The sequence below is a fragment of the Ascidiella aspersa genome, chromosome 2 (genome assembly GCF_963924565.1).
Source record: "Ascidiella aspersa chromosome 2, kaAscAspe10.2, whole genome shotgun sequence".
NCBI lineage: Eukaryota > Metazoa > Chordata > Ascidiacea > Phlebobranchia > Ascidiidae > Ascidiella > Ascidiella aspersa.
The window spans coordinates 3,731,693-3,754,672 of record NC_139448.1 but is presented as its reverse complement, the minus strand read 5'-3'; the positions used below and the strand labels follow the sequence as shown (position 1 = coordinate 3,754,672).

The 22,980-nt window shown below is 36.9% G+C and overlaps 1 protein-coding gene and 1 long non-coding RNA gene across 2 annotated transcripts; one reads left to right on the top strand and one right to left on the bottom strand.

The window, feature by feature from the left end:
• Positions 1-103: 103 nt before the first annotated feature.
• On the bottom strand, positions 104-1,324 carry LOC146163177 (uncharacterized). Its single transcript, XR_014494494.1, has 3 exons — positions 1,198-1,324; positions 949-1,021; positions 104-227 (listed from the first exon to the last, which is right to left on the bottom strand). It is a non-coding gene; the product is annotated as an uncharacterized LOC146163177 (long non-coding RNA).
• Positions 1,325-14,289: 12,965 nt separating this feature from the next.
• LOC146163176 (uncharacterized) lies at positions 14,290-22,926 on the top strand. Its single transcript, XM_083382958.1, has 10 exons — positions 14,290-14,485; positions 14,651-14,815; positions 15,248-15,381; positions 18,230-18,320; positions 18,877-19,007; positions 19,349-19,553; positions 19,986-20,145; positions 20,888-21,020; positions 21,536-21,693; positions 22,253-22,926. Exons 1-10 carry the CDS (start codon positions 14,290-14,292, stop codon positions 22,413-22,415), a joined length of 1,536 nt encoding a protein of 511 aa, XP_083239084.1. The 3' UTR covers positions 22,416-22,926.
• The last annotated feature ends 54 nt before the right edge of the window (positions 22,927-22,980 follow it).

Sequence of the window (22,980 nt, the reverse complement as noted above, 5' to 3'; positions counted from 1 at the left end):
TTCTGTTCTTCTCAAGGCGATACTATTAGGGCAGTTTGGTCAAACTCTGTATTGTATTTTGGCGATGTTGTTTCTATGACCAAAGAGCCGTTTTTCAACTTACCTTAATCTGATTCCGTTCAAGATAGAGTCCCACAATGTCGCGAGGAAACCTTCTCGGAATAAAAAGCAGCTTTTTGGCCGAACAGAATCCGATTCGATCGTAACATCTGCACATTCGTGGGCACCTAAATGTAACCAGGTAATATGCAATATGCATGTGTAATTGAGCAAGAGTAGCATATATATTTGGCCCAAGAGTATAGGCTACATTTTTTTTCTAAAATTTGAGCAAGAGTATATTTTTTTCTAATTTTACATCGTGTTTTAAGTGGTTGAACTTCTATTTCTAAAGCTGATGTTTTCAGGTGCCTAAATGCCTATCGAACCGCAGACGTTTTAAGCCAAAAATTTAGCCAGGAAGATTACTAAGGCCAACAAACTCGCAAAAGTGAACACAACCTCTCTTTGCTATGCGCTGACATCGTGTTATTAATTAATTAAATATTGAAATCAGTAAGAATTTACTCATAGCTGTCCCTGCGAAAATTTTTTAGATGTTTTACAATAATTAATGTTTATTCCGATTAATTCATAATTTTAATGCAAGAAAGGACAGGTTAGGAAAACTAGCCTGTGTAAAGGTTTGAACTCACGACCTCGGTCAAACCAGGACCGTTACTCTACCAACTGAGCAGGCTCAGAGGGGAGCGAGTCGAGAAAACAACCATGACACCATTGCTTGCTGCATCCTGCTCGCATATACAACCTCATCTAAAAGGATAAAAACAACTTCATGTTGAAGGGAATCTAAGAACTGTGATCTAGCCCTTCTGAACTGATTTTCCCGTTTGTACTCGGTTATCTATATTGGATATTTTAGAATCTGTCTATTTTAATGTTAATTACCTTGCGCTCTCTAAGGATCGCAATCCAGGGAAATTCCCTCGGGGATATTGGAAGTGGTGACGATTACGAGGTGCTGAAAGAAAAATGTTTTCAACGAAACAGTAAAACATCATTTGGGCTGATGTCCAATACCAGAATTCAAAAAGTCGTAAATAAGTTGTTACACAAAACAGTAACCACGCTTAAATGCCTTGTCTTTTTTTACCTTTACTTACTAATTGTTGCAAACAATCAAGATAACGGATTTACTGTTATATCGGGGAATTCCCTGACTTGAAACCGCGGACAAACAAATTACGAGAATAATTAAAAACGTAAGTTCCATCTTATTGTTAGTTGCAGGTGAAAAATGATACGCTGTTCTAAAAACAAGCCTATTTTAAAAGTTCAACACATATTTTTGAAAAGAAATTTATACGAAAAACGAGTAAATTGTATAATTTGTTTACATGTTCCTATACGAATACAATCTATTAATTAACTCTGTTATATTTGCTAATGAAAATGCCTCACAATGACTAACTGTGCAGTTCATTTCCCAATAGCGCTAAAAGGTAAATTCGTTTACGCCTGTCGTTCAAATAAAATACGTTAAGCATACACAGACTTTTATATTGACCTAAATAATGTACATTTTATTACTAGGTGCCTGCTAGTACTATCAAACTACTATGAGAGATACCGGGGAAACTGTCCTTTTGGACAAATTCAGAAATTTAAGGTAATGTTGGTGTTGCTGGAATCACTAAAGCGTGACATACTGTGCTCGACCGGTGATGCGTGACGTGATTGACGTGACCTTATATCAAACTGAATTGTAGGTTATCTCAACAACAGCAGAGCTTATTTACCTCAATCTTAACGTTGTTGCGCTGTTTAAACGATATCAAAGCTTGGTTTTATTGCATAAGTTTACAAACCTATAGATCAAATTCGTTGTTCGGACTCCTGTATTGCTTCATTATCCAAGGAATTGCGAAAATGATTAACCATTCTAAAATGAGTCAGTTTAATAAATATATATCTATGTGTCACCCATCTTTGAAACCAAGTCCAAAACACACAAAAAATGTAAAACACGTAAAAACAAAGGCAAATATTAAGTATGATAGTTGTACTTTGCGATTTGTACATAAAAATCCATCTACGGGACAAGAGGTAGTATCGGAATTTCTCCGATACTAGGGTGGAATCGTTGCCGACATGTAATTAGAACCTTAAAAAAAAAAATTTTAATGGGTTTACAAAAATGCAGAGTGTAAATTAAAAACAATTCCTTGTCAAAATATGTAATCCTGAAGTCGATATGCTACAGCCACGTGGACTACAAAGCATAGGATTTTCGCCAAATTGAAAACTAAATAAGAAGTAGTCAGGGCTCCTATTTTAAAATATGTACTGCCGATGCAAGTACAGTACACGCTATTCACAAATTAGATTGAAATAGAGTTATCGGCATATTGCTTAAGTTCGTCGGGTAAAGAACAATTTATTCTCTTTTTTTGCAGCCGCAGTTTGATCAGCATTGCCACGTGGCATCTGGGATGTTTCCCATCATTTCGAATTCTTGAATCTCAGCCAACAGCCGCAGGCCTACAAGATTGTGCGATGGCAATCTCCGATTTCCGACGCGCGCAAACATTTTGAACACGGCACTTCTGCTTTTTCTGACAGGCATAAAAAGGCCACACCTGTATAAGGCTATAAGGTGTTTCGGGGGCAGTTTTAACGAATAGTTAGGGAGTAATAGTGGTACATTTCAGCTTTTAAGGTCAAGTTGTGTTGCAGTCTACTATACCAAGGGTTTGTAAACTTTTTTACCACGGAATCCTAAAACATTTTTTGTTCGCAAGTATGTGTAGCTTATAGCTGATTAGAACGCTAATGAATTTAGCAATGAGACAAAAAGGTGTGTAACAGGGCGTATCTAGGATTTTTGATTTTTTGGGGGGCACGAAGATTTTCAGGATTGACGTCACTTATGTACGTCATAAAACATTATCTTAAAAACACCTGTTGTTATCGAGCGAACTTGTGCTCAAATATGCCGCTGAAAACTGGTTTAATCGCGTAAAGCTCGAACAAAATTGTGTTTATTTGTTTTGAATTGGCAAAATGTTGATTTGAAGGATATGTAACGCATAAGACACATAAAGAGAATGGCAAATTGCTCGAAATAAGTAATTTGTAGTTTAATTTAACAGAAATTACCATTTAGAGTAGGGCTGCGGATTCGGACTCGAAACTTGGCGGAGTTGGTTTATTTGGCTTAAGACGAAATCGGCAATTTGGCGAGTCGGAATCGAGTTAATTTGTTTTAACCAGAGTCTCCGGTTGTTTTTAACCGGCTCCGCAGCCCTGCTTAATACAGAGTCAAACGGCACAACATGCCATAGTTTGCCTTGCGTGGTGAATTTTGGCTAAATTGATTTTACTAAAACCGACCAATACATCCTAATAAAGTAAGTATATTTGCGATTATATAGATATATATATTATAACTTGGCCAAAAAATAGTTTGGCAATTAAAACTAGTTTGGAAGAGGGGAGATGGCCGTATGTCCCCTTGGTTCCGACCCTTGATGACTGTTAAGGTTAAGTCATGTTAGCAGGCAAAAATAACGTAGGCCCTAAGAAGTGATGCAATCAAACCTTGCCGCCAAAATCCAGGGTCAAAAAGACATATTCGTAAGAACACAACTCGAGGCGTTGATTTTGAAGTTTCAGGTTGATAATATGGATTTGAGCAAACCTCGTAGAAATTGCAATTTTAATTTTGACAACTTGTTTTGTTACTGTACAAATAGTGGTAGGATTCTACAACAGCGCCGGCAAAATTAATGCAACCTACGTGAGACGATTCAATCTTGACGCCAAAACTCAGGGTCAGACCGGGTTCGAACCATGTTTAACTCGTCAATCGATTCTGCATGGCTGGTGGGCGCCAAACTTATCAAGTTATCAGCAGACACAATCAGCCTACTCGAAATCTGAGCAATCCGGGTCGCGGCGGTGCGTGTTTCGTCGTATCCCGGGTCGCATCGGACAACAAAAAGCTCTTTGCGATAACAAAGAACACGCGCGTAAGCGCAATTTAATTCCTAAATACAGCTGACGGTAGATATCACTTGATCTTAACAGCTAAGCTGCACACGTCAGTACTTTACAACTGATTGCTGCAATGGTAAAGACGCTTTTAAACTTCTTAAAACCATTTTAGTGTCTGTATTCTTGATCTTAACAGCTAAGTTAAGTGGCCAAGGACGCCTAAGTAGTTCGCGTGAGGTGTGTTTTGGCATTTAAAAGTCAAAATTTGCCTTTTGACGTATTTGTTTTTATTTATTTTTTTTTTTATTTTTTTTTTGTAAAGGGACGGATCCTTAAGAGTGGTCTGATTGTTGATCGCGGGCGGCACTTCAATTTGTTTCGAACTTTGCCTTGAATATTTAATAAAATAAAAAAAAGAACATCAATGAAAAAACCTAAAAAAATAATTCCAAAATATAAATGAGCTTGCGAAACAATTTTTTTAAATCGAAGTAAAATTAGAACCCGATAAACTTTCCGTTAATAACTTTTGATGACGGTATTGATGGATCACCAATAAAATATGCGCGGGCTAATCTTGTCGTATCTGTTCATTAATTAGCAGCAGGTTTAAATGTTTTAGGGAGGTAAATTTAAATCCAAAAAAATCTTCACGACTCAATTAAGAACGACTGTCATAAATACTGTACCTTGTTTTCGCGTTATTTTCAACGAAAGTTTTTTTTTTTTTGAACTATACCCGAGACGAATGTAAGTTCGCATTTTTGTCCGCTACCTGTTTGTGCATTTGTTATCTCTTGCGCAAATACTACGCCTTGCTGCAGGTTATCGTGTTCTGTTTTGCGGTAAAGTCAATTAGCACGCTGTTGGGGGTGCACGTGCACACACAGGCTCCAAAACAGATCGTTTTACCCCCTAAAGGCGTGCCGAAAATATTTTGAAACTGAACCCTTGTCTGAAGAAAACATACGAACGGCAGTGGTGTGCACTGGACTGTTGTTAATTAGTGTCATTTTTCTTAGAAAATACGTTTTTTAGTTTCAATGTTTGTCAGCATCAACTAGCACAGGGCGGTCCAACTTATTTTCATCGCGGGCCAAAAACAAGGGTTTTTTTATCTTGCGGGCTAATGTTTTTAAATAAAGATTCTTAGGCTTATTGCTGGCAAATTATACATAGTCTATGGCATATATACTAACTTTATGGAATGTATACCTTTGTTCAGTTACGGTAGTTATGAAATAATTTCAACACTAAAAATTTAAAAAACAAAAATTGAAGTGATATTGCCAGATTGAACCCAAGCTGACTATTAGTTCGCGGGCCAAAAAAGCTGAACTCGCGGGCCAACTTTGGCCCAAGGGCCTCCATTTGGACCACGCTGAGCTGGCACATTGTGTTTTGCGTGGAGAAGGTATTTTTTCGATTGCGTAGCGTTATAACTGTTTAGGACGCTTTATTTTATTTGAAAAAGTAAATACCAGCCAGTCTATATCTCATAGCATTGTGTCGAGGAAATCTGAAACTTTTTGTTCAATGCCCTATAAATTTGTGTGTATGAACCCTTATGGATTTATTTAAACTGTTGCTACCAGGCATAATAATATTCAAAGCAGCTTCAACGGTTATTATATGGGCCGAAATTTATTTCGGGACATATCTTGTTTTTGCCCTTATTATTTTTTGGTTGTTATGGTTTGCTATGGTTTGCTTGGTATATTCCTCGTCATAACAAAATAAACGTTAAGTTGTTACCATTGGTCAACTCGCCCGATTATGAGCAATTGTTAATATACCTTACTTGAAAAATACCAAAAACGCAATATACAGCAAGCTTACTGTTTTATGTGCAAAAATTAGAATAGAAATTAAAATCAGCGTAGAGTTAACTCTGCATTCCGGATCTGGCCCGTAGTTTGTTATAAGTTCATCCCACTGTATTTCAAAATGTTAAATTAATATAAAACACTTATATATAATATTATACAGGGCTATTCCGGTAATATGGAAGTGCGAGTAAGAAATATTTTAGGAAAACAATTATTTAAGCATAATCCTAGTGCGAGGCGACACAATAATATACATTAAAGTTTAAATGTACGCGCTTATAAGTTGACCCCCGTTATAAGTTCATCCCAACGCTGCTGAATATACTTCGCGGCGCGATTTTGTCGAACTCCCTTGGCTTCCAAGTTGGTGACGCGTGGAGCCGATCCCTTTGTGTCGCAAACAAGCACTGCCATTGTGACACGCGACCACGTAACAATGGGGTAGGGGTTGAGCGCGGGAGCTGTTGGGGCCTGGGGCAGCTGTTTTCGGTTTTGCGGTCACCCCGTTCGCACGCGAGAAGCAATTAGCGCGAGATTTATTGAAACCAGACGATTATTTTGGCGCCAGCTTTAATGTATAGTTGAGTGGGTGCGACGATTGGCTTCATTTATTTTGTAAAAGTTTCGAAACTTTTTTCTAAGAACAAGTAAACTTTTAGACCAAGTGAAGGTTTCGAAAATTTTTCAAAGAAGAAGTCTTCTGTATTTTTAAAAGTTCAAAAAAGGAAATTTGACAAAGCCCGGCGATTTTTATTGGTTTTAATTTCATAGAATATGTGGCACTTAGCTTCAGTTACATTTACAAGGCATCACAAATTTGTCAAATAAAAACCTTTCGCAACTGCCTTCGCTCATTTTTAACTTCGCGAATGTGTCGAAAAGAAAATTAACTTTCTGAATGTTAAGATATATATAAAATATTCGTTAAGTTCCGACGATTTTTGCGAACTTAAACAGGTAAAAAAAATAGTTAATGTTTTGCGGCTGGCCCCGTTTGTAAATTTGACGCTTTGTACGTTTTATGGGCAGATTTTTGCTAAATAAAGAAGTTTAAGATTCGTAAAGATTCAATTTATTTTTGTGCATCTTTGTAAACATTGAAAAAAAGAATAAAAACTAACACAAGGACAGCGAAAGGACCGTTCGGTCATCGAGTCGAGCTGCCCATTTAAGTTAAATTTAAACCAAAATTTCGCTGAATAAGGAAACTACAATGAAATTAATTTTTAGTCCGTTTGCTTAGACGAGGTAAAAATTCAACATTTTTTAGCATTCGAGGGGTGAAGACAAATTGGCTAATCCTGCATGCTGCCAACAACCCCATGGGTGTAATTGGGGCGCGCGCGTTAAGGGTCAACTTCTCAGGCACGCGACCTTCTGTCCTGTTTTGATTATCGCGTGCCGCTGTGACGTCACAATCGCCCAAGCGAGAAGACAACAATGTCTCCCGTCGCGCGAATTCCAACGTGTTTTGCGACAAACTAGAAACTGGCTGTTATTGTAGAAAAGGTGAAAATGCGACGGTTATTTGCAGTGTTGTTATGACTCAAGTCAATAAAGTGCCCTTAAGTCACTGTTTTCAAATGACTTGACTTGATTTAAGTCGGTTAGATTGAATGACTTGATTTAAGTCGGTGAGGTAAAATTACTTGACTTGATTTAAGTCGGTTAGGTAAAATTCTTAATTTAAATGTTTGAGGAAAATGACTTGACTTCGACTTAATTCATTAAGTCAAAATAATTGGGTTTAAACCAGGATCGTACACAAGGAAATCTTTACATTAAAACCTACGAGAAGTTAGCAAGAAGTGATGCACAGCGTTAAATAATGTAAGAGATTCAGATAGATTTAAATCGGGATGTCCAACAGAACATAATTTCACAGAGAATAATGTGACAAATAATGACCCTTTGAAATTTGCCATGCATACCCAGTTACAACGACAGTACCGTGCCTTAAGGCCCGTTTACACTACAGCTGCACTGAGCAGAGCAAAGCGTAATTTGCATTTAAATTCACGATTTTCACGCTTTGCTGAACTCAAGCCCGCAGTGCAGCTATTGAAACACGTTACGTTTTGGGGCGATTTTTACGCCCAGCGCAGCTCAGTGCAGCTGTAGTGTAAACGGGCCTTTAGTGTTACTAAGTTGGTTTTAGTGCAATATCAATTAACAAATTTTAATCATGGCTCGTGATTTTTACGTTGAATTTTTTAACAAAATGGTGCATTAAACGAAGGTAAATGGCCCTCCTAACGGAAGACCAAAGTTTACCTATATAATAGCAGGGAAAAATAACAGTTAAAGGGTCTCTTTATTTGTTTGGCTTTTTTGACCATAGTTATGACGACATTGGGTATCGTACCGAAGGGTCGTTTTTTTCAAAAAAACTCGGTCCCGTAAAAAATACCAAGTATATATAAGATACCCCTGATCCTAAACTCCCTACTGTTTATATTTTGCCAATATTACTTATTTGTTTTTTTTTACAATGTAGCAGACAAAATGATAAAATAGTAGAAACCTGCTGCCAATGGTTTCGGATATTATAAAAATACTGCGAGCATTTAACAATAATTTCGTTGCTTTTTAAATGCATCTCTCTTTTACTATATACTTACTATTAATCCTCGACTCAAAAATATTTCGCGTGGCGCCAAAAATATAGCAACGCTCTATTTACGACTTGTGTATTTTTCTGCGACGGAAATAAGTGGAGACGACCCTGAACCACTTTCGCCGTTGATAGATTTGCTTTCACGGGCACTTGTTTTTCAAATCGACCATATTCGCTCGTCAACTGTATGGAAAGCCTTTCCATCTTTTTTCTCTATTTGTTTTTCGCGTCGCAGAAACGGTTTGAAAACAGGGGTGGAAAAAATCTAATCGGCTTTTTTGAATCTGCCTTATAAGCTGATCAAAGGGTGAAAAAGTAAACATGGCTAAAATCAGTGTAATTGTGATTAGCTTTCTAGATATTTTTTTACTGAAACCATTCAAGTAAGATCACATTACGATAACGATACCCAATATGTTGAGGAAAACGTACCAATACCAAATTACGTCATTATTATATATGGTCGAAAGAGCAAAATTGACGAAATTGAGAAGTTCAAACGTGATGCTTTTCAGGTTAAAATCTATTTTAGATGGAAAACGATAAGTTAGATAGCAAAACATTACTGTAATACACAATTCTATGATTATTTATCGCATGTTTTTAAGGTTGTAATCTATTTTAGGAGGAAAATGTCCGGTTAAAACACAAACCATTGCTAAAATGCCTAATTGAATTAGTATAGGATCGGTACTGATACCATCCTATTATCGATTGATTACCGATACCATCTAAATATCGGGAGAGTACCGATACGTCAATCTGTCATATTTTTTATCGGACATTCCAACGTCAAGAGCGACCATCGATCAAATTCGCACGAAATCGGTCTCGAGGATGTGACAGCGACAGAGTGAAGGGGGCTTGAACCAAGTTATAGACTTCTGCCGCTGACGCCGCGCGATAAAATAGTCTGGCCACTCTGTAACCGGCTTGAGAGCGACCTAGAGGCGCTCCATGTCAATACCAAGCATTCGAGGCGGGTTTTAAGTGGCCTGCTTGCCGCAGTCAAGCAGTTGGAGGCTTCGGGAGTTGATTGCAGCGTCGTATGGGAATTTGGCGCTTGGAATGTGCTGGAGATTGAAGCGCGTTTGTTGATAAGGTGTATATTCATGGAATGCAAAACTGGTGATGATGCATGTTTCAATTAGATAATGTTTTGTGTTATTGAAAGTCGAACCTGAAGACATTGCAATTGCAGCATCGAATCTGAATTGGCATCTGGATGGGTTAAAGTTTAGAGTGTGCGTTTGTTTATGTAATGCAAAACTAGTGGTGGTTCATTTTAAATTAGTCATGTTCTTTATGTTGAAGTAGAAAGCTTTAAAATTGTGATTGCAGTGTCGTATTTGAATTGGCACCTGGGATTTGTTGAACTTTAGAGCGCGTTTTTTGATAATGTGTGTATTCATCGAGTGCTAGATTGGTGTTGGTACATCTTTAAATTAGATCATGCTTTTTTACATTAGAAGCTCGAAAGTTGACACAGGGTTTACTGTTTCTTATTATTTCATCCAGAATATACCCGATATATTGGGGTGCGTTCATCCATACCAAATGACGTCTCTATTAATTAGGTTAAAGAACGAAAATTTAGAGTTTGTGATAAAATGCATCTTCATGGAATGCAAAACTGGTGATGTTACATATTTGAATTAGATCATTTTTTAAGCACAAGATTGTGATTGCAGAGTCGTGGAATGTGTTGGAATTTGGAGAGCGTTTTATGATAAAGTGTAATTGCAAGCCGATTGATGCATATTTGAATTAGATCATGTTTCGTGGTATTTAAAGGCGAAATAGAAGCCATTGTAATTGCAGCGCCGAATCTAAATTGGCATCTGGATGGGTTAAACTTTAGAATGTGCTTTTTTTGATAAGGTGTATGTTTATGTAAGGCAAAACTAGTGGTGGTACATATTTAAATTAGATCAGTTTTTTTTTAAGTTTAATAGAAAGCTTTAAAATTGCAATTGCAGCGTCGTATTTGAATTGGCACCTGGAATGTGTTAAAGTTTAGAGTGTGCGTTTTTTCATAATGTGTGTTTCATGGAATGCAAAGCTAGTGGTGGTATATCTTTGATTTAGTTCATGTATTTTTTTCTTTACAGAAGATGTTGTATTTAAATTGGCGTCTGGAAAGAGTTGGACTTTTATAACGCGTGTTATGTGATAAGTTGTATATTCATGGAATGCACGTCACTGGTGGTGGTAGCCAACATATTTCAATTAGATTATGTTTCTGTTGTTTTGGTGTTGTTTTAAGTCAAAGAAAAAGGCGAGATTGTAATTGTAGCGCGCATTTGAAGTGGCGCCTGAAATGTCCTGGAGTTAAGAGCGCATATTTGTGATAAGGTTTATCTTTGTAGAATCTGACGATGCTACTTAAGTAAGCGAGAAAGTGATTCGTTTAACATACGTTAAATGTTTTAATTTTTTCGGATTTGGAAACTTTTTTTAAGGTTTTTATCATGCCATCATTTAGCGTAGAATGAAGTAAAAATTATACATTTGTTCTGGACTTGAAATACTTTTATTAAAATTGCCACTAAAGCATGTGTAATGTACTCCAAAATCTAACAGTGATCTAACACATAAGTCAACCAAATTTACCCATTTTTTTATAAGTTTTATTTTTTTATTTAACTACGAAACTATTCGTCCGACAAAGATTTTGTTTATACGGGCCAACGTACAGATGACGTATTAAAAAATTACCTAAATTATTTTTTACCTGAATTGGTTATCGAAACGTCTGCACGTTATTTAAATATCTTTGTCAAAAGAATCATTTTATAAGTGTTAAAAAACAGATAAAAATCTGCAATAAGCACAACCGCATCAATACCCACTTAACCACGCACGTAAGAGCTTTTACCGTGTGTTGTCAAGGTTCTACCACACGATAAACCACGGAGTGGCGTGAACATCTATTTTCTCTCGAGGGCGTAATTTGTTTTCGAGTGCCGCTGAAAACCGCAACTGACAACTACAGGCAAGAGTGACGTGTTTTTTTTCCAGGAGTTTTGCAGTAAATTTTGCAAGTGGAACACATTTCATCGTTTTATTAGTAGGACGAATATTTTTTGACTTGTCAAAAAAAGTCAAAATTTTGTCAAAATTTACACGTTAGGTCAAAATTTGTCAAAAATTTGTAAAGTCAAAATCAACTAAAAATGCACAAAATTTTGTCAAAATAAATTATATGTAGGTTAAAATTTGTCAAAATTTTAATTTTTCAGGTCAAAAAATATTCGCCCTACTTATTAATATTCTGTAGAAAACATTTGTTGCTAAACATTTAAACGGTGAAGCAATTGAAGTAATGAAGAAACTTTACTGTTTTGCTTGATTACTTTGTGGTAATTTTTATTTATATTTATTTATCTCCTGTTTGTCAAAAAACGACTTAAATTTTAAATATACCCATGTTTGAAAAAAACGCCTTTAAATCGCAGCGTTTTTCTCAAATATGTGGTTTAAAAAAAAAAAAAATAAATAAAGGTATTTTCCTTCGAGGGCGTAATTTGTTTTCGAGTTCCGCTTAAAACCAGAAAAAAAGTTACGTGTTTTTTATCTCAAGCATTTTGCAGTAAATTTTGTGAGAGGGAACTAATTTTTTCGCCTTGTTAGTTTTCGATGTAGACATTCGCTAAATCATTGAAGTAACGACGTATAAAGTTGGTTTATTGGTTTGCATTTTACCATCAGTAATCGAGGTATGTTGAGAGTTTACTGTTTTTTTAACATTTTGAAATAATATTCAATTATAATTTGTTTGTTAAGGACTTTTAATATTTAAAATAAAAAATAGCCGCTGTTTCCAAATTTGACTTTAAATTGCAGCATTTTTCTTGAATATGAGCGTTTTTTTGTTTGTATATACATCAGTGGTGAAGGTAAGCCGTCAGAAACGATGTTCCGTAAAATTGAATCTGACGTTTTCACCAGGTTATACCGCTATTTTCTTCTAATCTGTTTAAACTAATGTTTCAGTTATATATTTGCGCGCTACATCGAACGATATCCTTAGGTTTCCTAAGGTTTCTTGTTTTAGACGCCCATATATGACGTAATTTTATGACGTCAAATTTTCCATCGGCTGGTAAAAAAGTTATTCTCTGATATACACGAAGCTTCAAATAAGACTTCGACCTTTACAAGGACCATGTGGTAGGCTAATATACACAAGCGGAACCTGGTGGTATTGTGTTATTGAATGATACACAATAAAGCGATGATATACAATTTTCATCAAAAAATATATATATTCTAAATCAGCGCTTACGTTTAAAATATGTTGGCAAATACATCAAAATGGTATCCTGAAAATTTTATCGGTTCAGTAAAAATGTTATCCTACAAGGCAAATAAGCTCCCCACCAGAAACGTTTACCACAACTCAACATTCGACTAAAGTCGAGAAAATTCTCAACAGCAAAAAAACTCAGCTATACCTAAGGTCGTTGCCCTACGGTTTGTCAATGTTTTCGTGTACAGTTGTTTGTTAGGACGGGCCGCGGTGAGGTTTGTCAGAGAGAGAGACACACAAACCAAAACCACAAACCATCTGCCAAGATCGTCTGCGATTGGCGCAAAGGGGATTTTGTTTTGACGACAAGCAAACATCGACAGGATGGCCTCGTCCTTAAAACGACTGTTAGATCCACAGCGAGGTGGCTTTGACATTGCGTGGAGCTAAGCAGCTTTAGTATTGTGTGGGGCGCAATTAAAGACTAATTTGTCGTTTTAAACAGATTTTGCGGCCACGCTAAGTAAGTTGGAGTTGTTTATATTGATTTTAGCAAAGCAGTTTTGGCTTAATGTAGGATTGGCTGTTTAGGCTTTGTAAAAAGAAACAAAATTGACAATATGTAGGTAAAAATTTGTGTTTGTTTATTTCAATTTTTGGAGGGAAGGGGGCTCAATTAAAGGATACTTTGTTGTTTTTAACAGATTTTGCGGCCACACGGAGTTAGTTTGAGTTGTTTTTTTTTAGTCACGGCATTCAGTGCCTTTTGATAGTTGTAATATTGATTTTAGCAAAGCAGTTTGGGCTTTGTGTAGGATTGGCTGTTTTTACTTTGTAAAGAGAAACAGAATTGACAGCATGTGGGTAAAAATGATAACAAATTGGACCGTTTTTAACAAATTTCGTGGAACTATTAAGTGAGTTTTAATTGATTCAAGGCGGTTTTGATCTTGTTTTGAGCTAAGTAGTTTTGACATTGTGTGAAGTTGAAGAAAAATCTTGATGTGAATTTTACTGACTCCAGTTGGCTCTTGTGTTTTTAATAGGGAACTTTTTGCATTGGTTTGAGCAACGAAGTGTTGGCATTAATTAATTGAGAACCTGGAGTTTTCAGGGCACATATTTTAAACCCTTCCAACACTAACTTATTCTGTCAATTCGTCGTTTAAAACGACAGAATTTTGCAAAAACTGCGATTTCAAAAGTGGTGGAGGTTTCAGACGATTTCACTTTTGCCAAGAGCATTAGGCACGCCAGCATCGTTTTCTATCACTACAAAACTATTCTGGTTTAGGGGAGATTGGTGGTGATTGTAGTTAGACGTAAATCAAATATCAAAGGCAATACAGAAGTATAGGTAGCCTTTTGAACGTGTCGAATAACTCTTTATTCATTTTAAACTTGTTTTGTTTTCATAAAAACTTTTTTATGTTGCTCGTAAAAATTCAAAAGTGTCCCAAAAACTTATGGGTTTAGGGAAATACCCCTGTTAGCCCCTATTGACGGGAGTACATCCAACAAATTACACATTTTATAAAACTTTTACCTTTCATTCACAGAACCCACAATAGAACTTTTAAAGCAAAAAAATAAACATGAAAACGCTCGGCATTTTCCTCTGCGTCATGCTGACGTCATCCTACGTACACTCGATGACGTCACCACTAGACTGCGACTTCAACGGAGCGCGGAAGTTCTGCCGCTGGAGGTCGCAACGTTTCGGGATGAGGAAGGGGGGATGGCGGAGGGGGGCGAGGGTCAGGCACACCCACATCACTGACCCACAACAAGGTTGGTGTCTGATAAATCGAACCGGGGCCGTCGTTTTTGCGAACGTTTAAAAAAAATTGCAAATTTTGTGTTGGCTGTAGGCTTATTGAAAACATTTGACCTTCAAACAAGCTAAAACGCGAGAAAATCAATCAGCCGGTAATTAAAACAATAATACCTTTACAGGTGGCAAGATAGCCTACTTTCGAGCAAGAAGTCGACCTGAAGGCTTTCGTTCCCAACTCCGCAGCCCTACAGTTGATCTGCTGGGCAACAGGTTGTGCTTCTCCATGCGTTATGCGGTCGGTGGAAGTTACAGGGGTTACCCTGATGGACTTTCCGTACTTAAAGGTGAGTTAATAACAAAAACATAAACTTTGAATGCGTTAAGTAACGTTGGCTCTGCAAAACTCTCCTATTAATATACGGTCAAAATCCCAGACACATGACAATTTTGATAACCTGTTTCAAGTTATCAATTAAATTTAATTGGTCTGGCAAAAATTGCCCCCACATGAAATCGATGAACTAGTTTATTTGTTTTTCTTCTTGAAGAGATCATTATGTGTAAAAAACGCCTTTATTTTTTTTATATATAGTTGTTTGATATTTAAACCATAATTTTTTTTTTCATAGATTTTAAGCGAGAATAAATAATAATTTGGCTTTGCCTATTCTTATTATTGCTTACTTACTACAAGTTCAACTACAATTTGACCTAAAACAGTAAAACATAGTCTAACGGAATTCAATTAAAACAAACACATTCCTTGAATATTCCAGTTTACCTTGTGGCCCCCGGTGAATCCCCTGATAGGAGAACGCCCATATTCACTGCAGGCGAGGAAAACGGTCACAAGTCGACCACCACTTTTCAAACTTTCGACATTCCAGTCAGTCCATTGGAGGATTTAAAGGTACATAAAAACACATAATGTGCTACACGGTGTTGTAATGAAGTCAACGATTGGAACTAAGTGCACTTAAGTCACTGTTTTTAAATGACTTGACTTAACTTTACACAAAAAAAAATATTGGGTGAATCATCTACAAGAATCGGTTTAAAAAAATGTGTTACTTTTAAACCAAGAATGTGGCGATGTCCACACATTTAAGTCATATTTCTTATGACTCTCTCTTTTTGCACCTAAATGTTAGGTATATCCAAAAGATATCGTTGATCAGTGCCATACCATACCTGGGGTGTCTGACCCTTATAGTTACAAATGTACATTTGGTTAAACACCATTGCAGTTAGTTATGAATTTTTTTGTGATCCGTCATTTCGATGGAAACCATTAAATCTTTTTTAATACAGCGCAACGATATTTGTTATAAAAAGTGAGGTTTTCATCATTATCAGTCCTTACAAACAAAATAAAAGTTACGTCTCTTTAATAAAGTTTAATTTATCCAATAAAATTTATTTTTCTAAATTTATCCAAAATATTAAAAAAATATTTAAAAATTATAATGTAAAAAGGCAAAAAGCCGCTGTTTTAAGTGCAACCAAATAGCTTTATTTAAAACTGCCCAGTTCTCCAAACCTCTGTTTATTTTTAATAAACACACATAGTTAAAAAAAACGAACCCAAAAACTTACGTGCGTGCAAAAGTTCCACGTGCGTGCGACCCAAAGGTCATGTTGCCTTTTCGCAGTTCGTGTCTTTAACCCACAACATGCTCCGTGTTTGTTTGCTGCTGCTATTTACTGCCGCTAAATTGACCGCGTCCAACCGATTAAGAGAGGTTGACCTCTATCGCGTTTTGATAAATCGGTTCCAGAGCTGTTGATATCGCCAATATAAAGTGAGAAAGCGCTGAATTTGTGGTATGAGGCTTGAAAAATTATCCACTTTTAAAACGAATAATGAAACAGCGGGGTTAATGAAACTTTACCGGATAATATCATAAATTATATAGCAGTGGTTCTTAAACTGTGTACCGCGGCACAATCGTGCGCCCGGGCGAATTTTTAGTATGGCTTTTTTTTCTAATTTTTTATATTCCTCGTATGCATGCAAGCATGCGTAAAATAAAAATAAAACTGATAACATTATTGAATTATCGGTTATCACCTATTGCTCCAGCGCGTCAAATCGATTAAGAGAGGTTAAACTCTTTCGCGTTTTGATAATTCGGTTCCAACGCTGTTATATGTGGCCACAATAAATAGAGAAAGCGCTAAATTTGTGGTATGCGGCTTGAAAAATGTCCTAGTTTTAAACTAAAACACTAAAGGGGGTTGACACCGGGGAGCTTTGGAATTTAATGGAGTGGCATTATACATTTCCTCTGTCGCCTCAGCTTCTTGCTGAGGTGAACTGTTGCACCATAGCAAATTGACTGCTCGCAAAACGACCAAACACCCAAAGGTTTAAGACGGGGAAGTTGAGGTGTGTGAATGCATGTGTGGGTTCCGCTGTCGTTTTAACTTCCTGCTTTGCACACAAAACAATTAACGCGGTCATGATTGAAATACGATAATCATCAACAATTGTACTTCACTTGACCACTTTGCCAGTTTTTGCTGAACCATTGCACAATAGCAAACTTACGGCTCGAAAATCGACCAAACAGTCGAGGGTTGAGCCCGAGAAGGTGTGGGGTTTTCATTTCCGCTGTCGTATTGACTTCCTGCTTTGCACACAAATCAATTAACGCGGCCATGATTGAAATACGATAATCATCAGCTGCCGCATTCATGTTGGGCACTTAGACCAAAGTGGCGTTCCTCGAATATTTCCGCCAGCTAAATTTACGCGCTTAACGCTCAATTAAGCAGCCGAGTGCCACAGGATTAAGTCTGGCTCTATTCTCACACTACTTCGTGCCGCTTGCTGTAGTCTTGTATTACGTGAATGCACCGGTACGCGTGAGAATAGTAAAACCCAACACAGTTTGGCAACATCGAGCTTATTGTGATGTAATAATGGATCGGAAGCGGGCACTTTTGCGCTGTGGAGTGGTTTATACAAGGGGAGGGGAGACCGTGCGAAACTTGCACCCCCAGGGTGTTGGCAAAACATAGACATCTCACCACGACCTCTTGAGAACACTCGTGCCACAAAAACTGTCAAAAAGTTATTTTTAGATGACGTATTGCAGTGCGAAAATTTTTGATTGTTTTTGCTTTTGAGTCAAAATATATAAATTCATTTAAAATTCTTCTGGCATATATTTCTTCAACCAACGTTTCGGCTTACTTTACGGCAAGCCTTCGTCAGGGTCAGCATAGCTATGTGTGTCAGTCCCTGACGAAGGCTTGCCGTTTAGTAAGCCGAAACGTTGGTTGAAGAAATATATGCCAGAAGAACCTATTTTAAATATACTATGCCTGGCAGCAACATCATATTTATATATAAACTCAGTTTAACAGACGATTTGAAAATCGTTTTTTCGAAACAATTTCGCAAAATGAATATTTCCCCACGTCACATAATCGGTTACATGGTAGTATTTAATTTTTTGATTTGATTTCTATTTTTCACAAACAAAATGTTTGCAACAAAAAACGGGACTTTTATCGCTTCAAACCTTTTTAACATTTGCTTAAACTTTTCGTTAAGGGTAAGACTTATACTTACACAGTATAATCTAAACCAGCTGCTTTGTACAAAACAAAAATATTTCGCATATTTATAAATGTCAAAATGATATGTAAATAGAAAATAAAACATAAAATTATCCACAAACAGACAACATAACGTTTCTCTTTTTAAACGGCAACACTTGTCATTAAGTAAGCAACATTTTCTTTTCCAGACTAGCCTTGCCCAGATTGTGATTGAAACGGTTCGGGGAGGTTCAAAGAAAGCCTACGTAGCAATTGATGACGTCAAGCTCTACACTTGCAGTAAGTTTTGAAATCTCAAGGCTTCTTAAACAGGGGCAGTCGACCTCTTTGAGGTACATGGACTAGTTTTAGGGGGTCCGTTCTAGGCCTAATAAACCTTGGTGTATATTATGAAACCTAAAAAAAATTATGTTTCGAATTTGTTGGGCTTAAAGTAGCAGCAGGTTTCTTACGTGGTTTTACGACGTCAGTTGATTTTACGACGTCAGATGACGTTTATTTCGTCAACTGCGACTACCTGTTTACCTACCTGTCTACAACATTTCTAATACGCATATCTATTGCCTAATTATATTCCATCTTTGGCCGTTCATCACCATTTATGTACGCTTCGATAAGTATGCACCAATTGCACCATGTTGCCTTTTTATGTTATTTCTCTTAATCGAACGATTTTTCATAGTTTAAAGTGTTTTTTCATTTCAAAGACTTGATTTGATGCTGAATTGCTTTAACTATGACTTGACTTGGGCAAATAATTGACTTATTTGACTTGTCTAATTATCTTCAACCTTTGGCCTTTCATCAACATTTGTAAACGTGTTGCTACTCGTAGGATGGCCGAAGGCGGAAAGCATCAAGTTTGTTGACGTTCCTGACCCTGAAGTGGAGAACAAGAAGAGCGACATCGTGCGGGAAGTGCTCGGCATTATGTTGCCCGCTAGGAGGTCGCCACCGCTCGTCAAGGTAAATATAGTTGCATGGTGTTAGGAAGAAAGATTTGTACGCAAGGAATTCAAACAAATCCAATTAATTTTGTTGTGTCGTTTTTACATAAGCAATTAACAAAATTAATTAAAAAAAGCGTTTTAAAAATTTAATTTTTGTAGTTTAGATACTATTTAAAGGTAAACACTCAATATTTACATTTTGATCGACTGATTCGGTTAACCTGTCGAAGGCTTTACCAAGTTACTAGTAAGAACAATAAGGTTGAAAAGTTTCCATTCAACCTTACTATGTCACGTTTTTCTGCAATAAAACTAAATCGAATTACAAAACGAACATTCTTTATCGATTTGATTCAGTCGACGTCACCTGGCGACGAGTATCTGCTGCCACCTAGCGACGGAATGTCCCCGGCCTTTCGACGGCCGCTTGAGGTCTGGGAATCCCCTGTTTCGCGACCGAACCGCAGGCGGAAGTCACGTGGGAAGAAGAGAAAGAACAAAAAAGGCAAAAAAGGGAGAAGAAAGAGACCGAGACAGCAGACTGGAGTTGTTGTGAGCCGAGGTAAAATGTAGGCTGGTTAAATAAGCCTAAAATTAAATAAATAAGGCTAAAATTAAAGTTAAATAAGGTTTCAATTTTTTTTTGTTTTTAACATCGCTTTCTCTATATATATTGCCTATTTTAACTGGAATTAATCTTTACACTGCTTTATACATTTCCGTCACCCAGTAAACTAACACTTTCAGGGGCGGATCTAACGGATTGAGGCTAAAAAAATGTTTTTGCCTAGCTTAACTACAAAATGGAAAAAATTTCGCTTCGCGCTAGTCTTATTAACTTCTATATTGGTCCGTTTTGAGAACATCTTTTCAGCCCAAAGGCGTCATGCGTCTCCCTTTAAAACAATCTGTTTTGGCGGTGATACAGGAGCATTTAAAAGAAATCACTTTGTGACGTCAGCTCTGAGAATTCTCGGATAAATCATTTATTAAATGTCACTCTTTGTGACCCCAGGCCCCCGTCCCTACAGCACGAAACAACGACCCGCCTTCATAAGGGTGACGATGTGCGACTTCATAGAATATACGCAGAGGCTTCAAAGATGCTTCCGAGCTTTCTTCTCACAGCTACAGAAACGACCGAATACGTGCAGGTTCGTTACGTTGCGTCAAGTGACGTGTATGCATGCTGCGCTACGTTACGTGTAGGTACGCTGCTTTATGTTGCGTTACGTATAAGTACGCTACGTTGCGTGTAGGTACGTTACGTTGTGTTCTGTGTAGGTACGCTACGTTACGTTGGGTTACGTGTAGGTACGTTGCTTTACGTTGCGTTACGTATATCTACGTTACGTTGGGTTAAGTGACGTATAGCTACGTTACGTTGGGTTAAGTGACGTATAGCTACGTTACGTTGGGTTAAGTGACGTATAGCTACGTTACGTTGGGTTAAGTGACGTATAGCTACGTTACGTTGCGTTACGTATAGGTAAGAAAAAACACAAAAAATGTAACATATATCATGTTTTACGGGCAAAAAAGGAAAATTTAATTAAAACGTATTTGATAAAAACAATTAATTTCCACTTAAATTATTATCTGACACAATGACATAAGAAAATGTAACAGTCAACTCATTTTGCTCGAAAATCACTGTTTTTATGGTTATTGTAAGAAATATTGTTGGGCTGCAGTGTTGTTGGATGAACATGCCACAAGGGAGATTCGAAATCACGACTCTAGAATTAACTTTGTGGACTGCATCATAATTTAATGAAGTATGAAGAAATATTAGGTATTTAAGGTAACAGCGAAATCATCTACCCTGAACTTTTACTCACGTTTAAACCAGTTTTACTAATATGGTAAATATTCCTTAACCTTATGACCTTGCAGGACTCTTTACGATGACCTTGAGCTTTGCCTTCAAACCGCTGCGCAGTCATGCATACCGTCACGTGACCTCACCAGGGAGCAGATCGTCGACATTGTGACGCAAACAATGAGGGTGAAGTTTCAAACAAGACAGGTAAGAAATATATAAATATTAGTTAGCACGGTAAACAATAAAAACATATATAAACATTATTTTGTTTATAATATTTTATCTAATTCTCTGTTGATGGTGTCGCCCTGGATGTGTTTCCCATCGCAAGAACTGATTATTTAAAAAAATGCCTGACAGAATTGGTTTATCCATAATGATATGTAGACTGTTAGTAAAACCTAGAATGAGAGCATAAAATCGTTTCTTATTTCTAGAAATATTCTGTTCGCCGTATAAAGGAGGCATCCATAGTTTATGTACAGATTTTCTACGTTTAATGTTTTTGTTTTTATAAACCATTTTTTTCCTAGCGGCACACATTCACTGGAAATTTAGTTTTTGGCCAACAGTAAGGTGTTGCGTTAAAACAATTAACAAAAAACAAATACAAATCTCAACCCCAAATAAATCCTGTTGCACAATGCATCTGGTGGTGTGAGTAATATTTCAAATATTTTCATTTTGCATCTGGTCATTATAAAGTCTTCCCTTTCCAGGTTTACTGCGAGGAAGAGGGAGCATTTGTGTTCCCCGACTACCGACTGGACGCCCTCCCCTTACAATGCGGACCCCGATACTTCCTTAAGCTGTCCGAATGCAGCGGACCCTTCTCAAGTATATTCCACATCAAGCACGGCGACCCCAAGCTATGCACGTAAGCTCTTAACCTATACTAGTTCCCGAGATTTTATAGATTACGGCTTCCCTTAGAAATAATAAATAGATAACGGCACCTCTACTAGGAATTCCTTTTAATGTTCTCAATTTATTGTAATTTCGCTTTAAACGGATGTGGGACAACAAAATTGACTCCAAATATTAAGGAAAATATGATTTAATTTCTTGTACCATAATCGTACGTACAGCGAGTTTATTTAGGAGATTTGCTTAAAGAGCGAAATAGATTCTTGCAGATTCCTAAATGCTTTGCTTCAGTTGGTGAGAATTCTGTTGGTTAATTGTATTTAGGGATGTCCATTATCATCGGATGACCGCCGATACCCGATTCTAAATTGTATAGTATCGCTACTTGTCCTACACAATCAAGAATGCTATCGGCACCTATCTAATACCCAACTTGCATAAGCTTTTAAGCTATGGTTCGTGATCTAACGCAACGTTTTTCATCTAAAAAGTATTTTTCTTAGAAATTATTATATTAACCAGGAAAGAAATGGATCCTTTTTTTGATTTTAACCGTTATGCATTCGCAGGGAATATTATTCGGCGAACGAATGCCAGCGTCAGGCAACTGCTGAAGAATGCAACTTCGATGCTGACACGATGCTGCGATACGGCTTAAACCTGCAGTATCAGTTCGGCCACAATCCTTTCTGCGTTCACTTACCTTTCAGCTCTTGGTGGCCAAAGTCCTAATTTTGTGCGATTTTTTTATCTTTTAACACTGTAATTTCATTTTGCCTTTTTGTTGTTGTTGTTTTGTTGTTTTTGTTGTAAAGTTTGTATATTTTTTGCACTGACATTTTAGGCGATCGCGTTTTGTACAATATACTTTTAACCTTTTCACGTTGGTTTGTTAATTTACAAATTAGGCAGGTTCTTGTGCATTTAACTATTAAAAAGAGGCTCAGTGTTATAGGATTTACTTCTGTTGTTTGGCTCCTAGAAATGTCATATCCTGTGATACTTATAAAAAACTGGCAAAATATTTTTGTTGATTCGGTACTTTAAACAAAAATCAAATGGGAATTTCCCTGAAACAAACATAAGGTAAGAAATTTGCGCAATAAAACGTCAAATTCATAATGACCGTACAGAATTAAAGACTTTTGTAAACCTTAATTACGTTGAAAAAATAAATAAGAACAAAATTGTATTTTAAAAATTGCTTTTATGTAAACAGTTCAGTAATAATTTCACTGAAATGCAGCAAATAAATTTTACCAACGCCTGATGGACCATGACATTCACCATTGATACT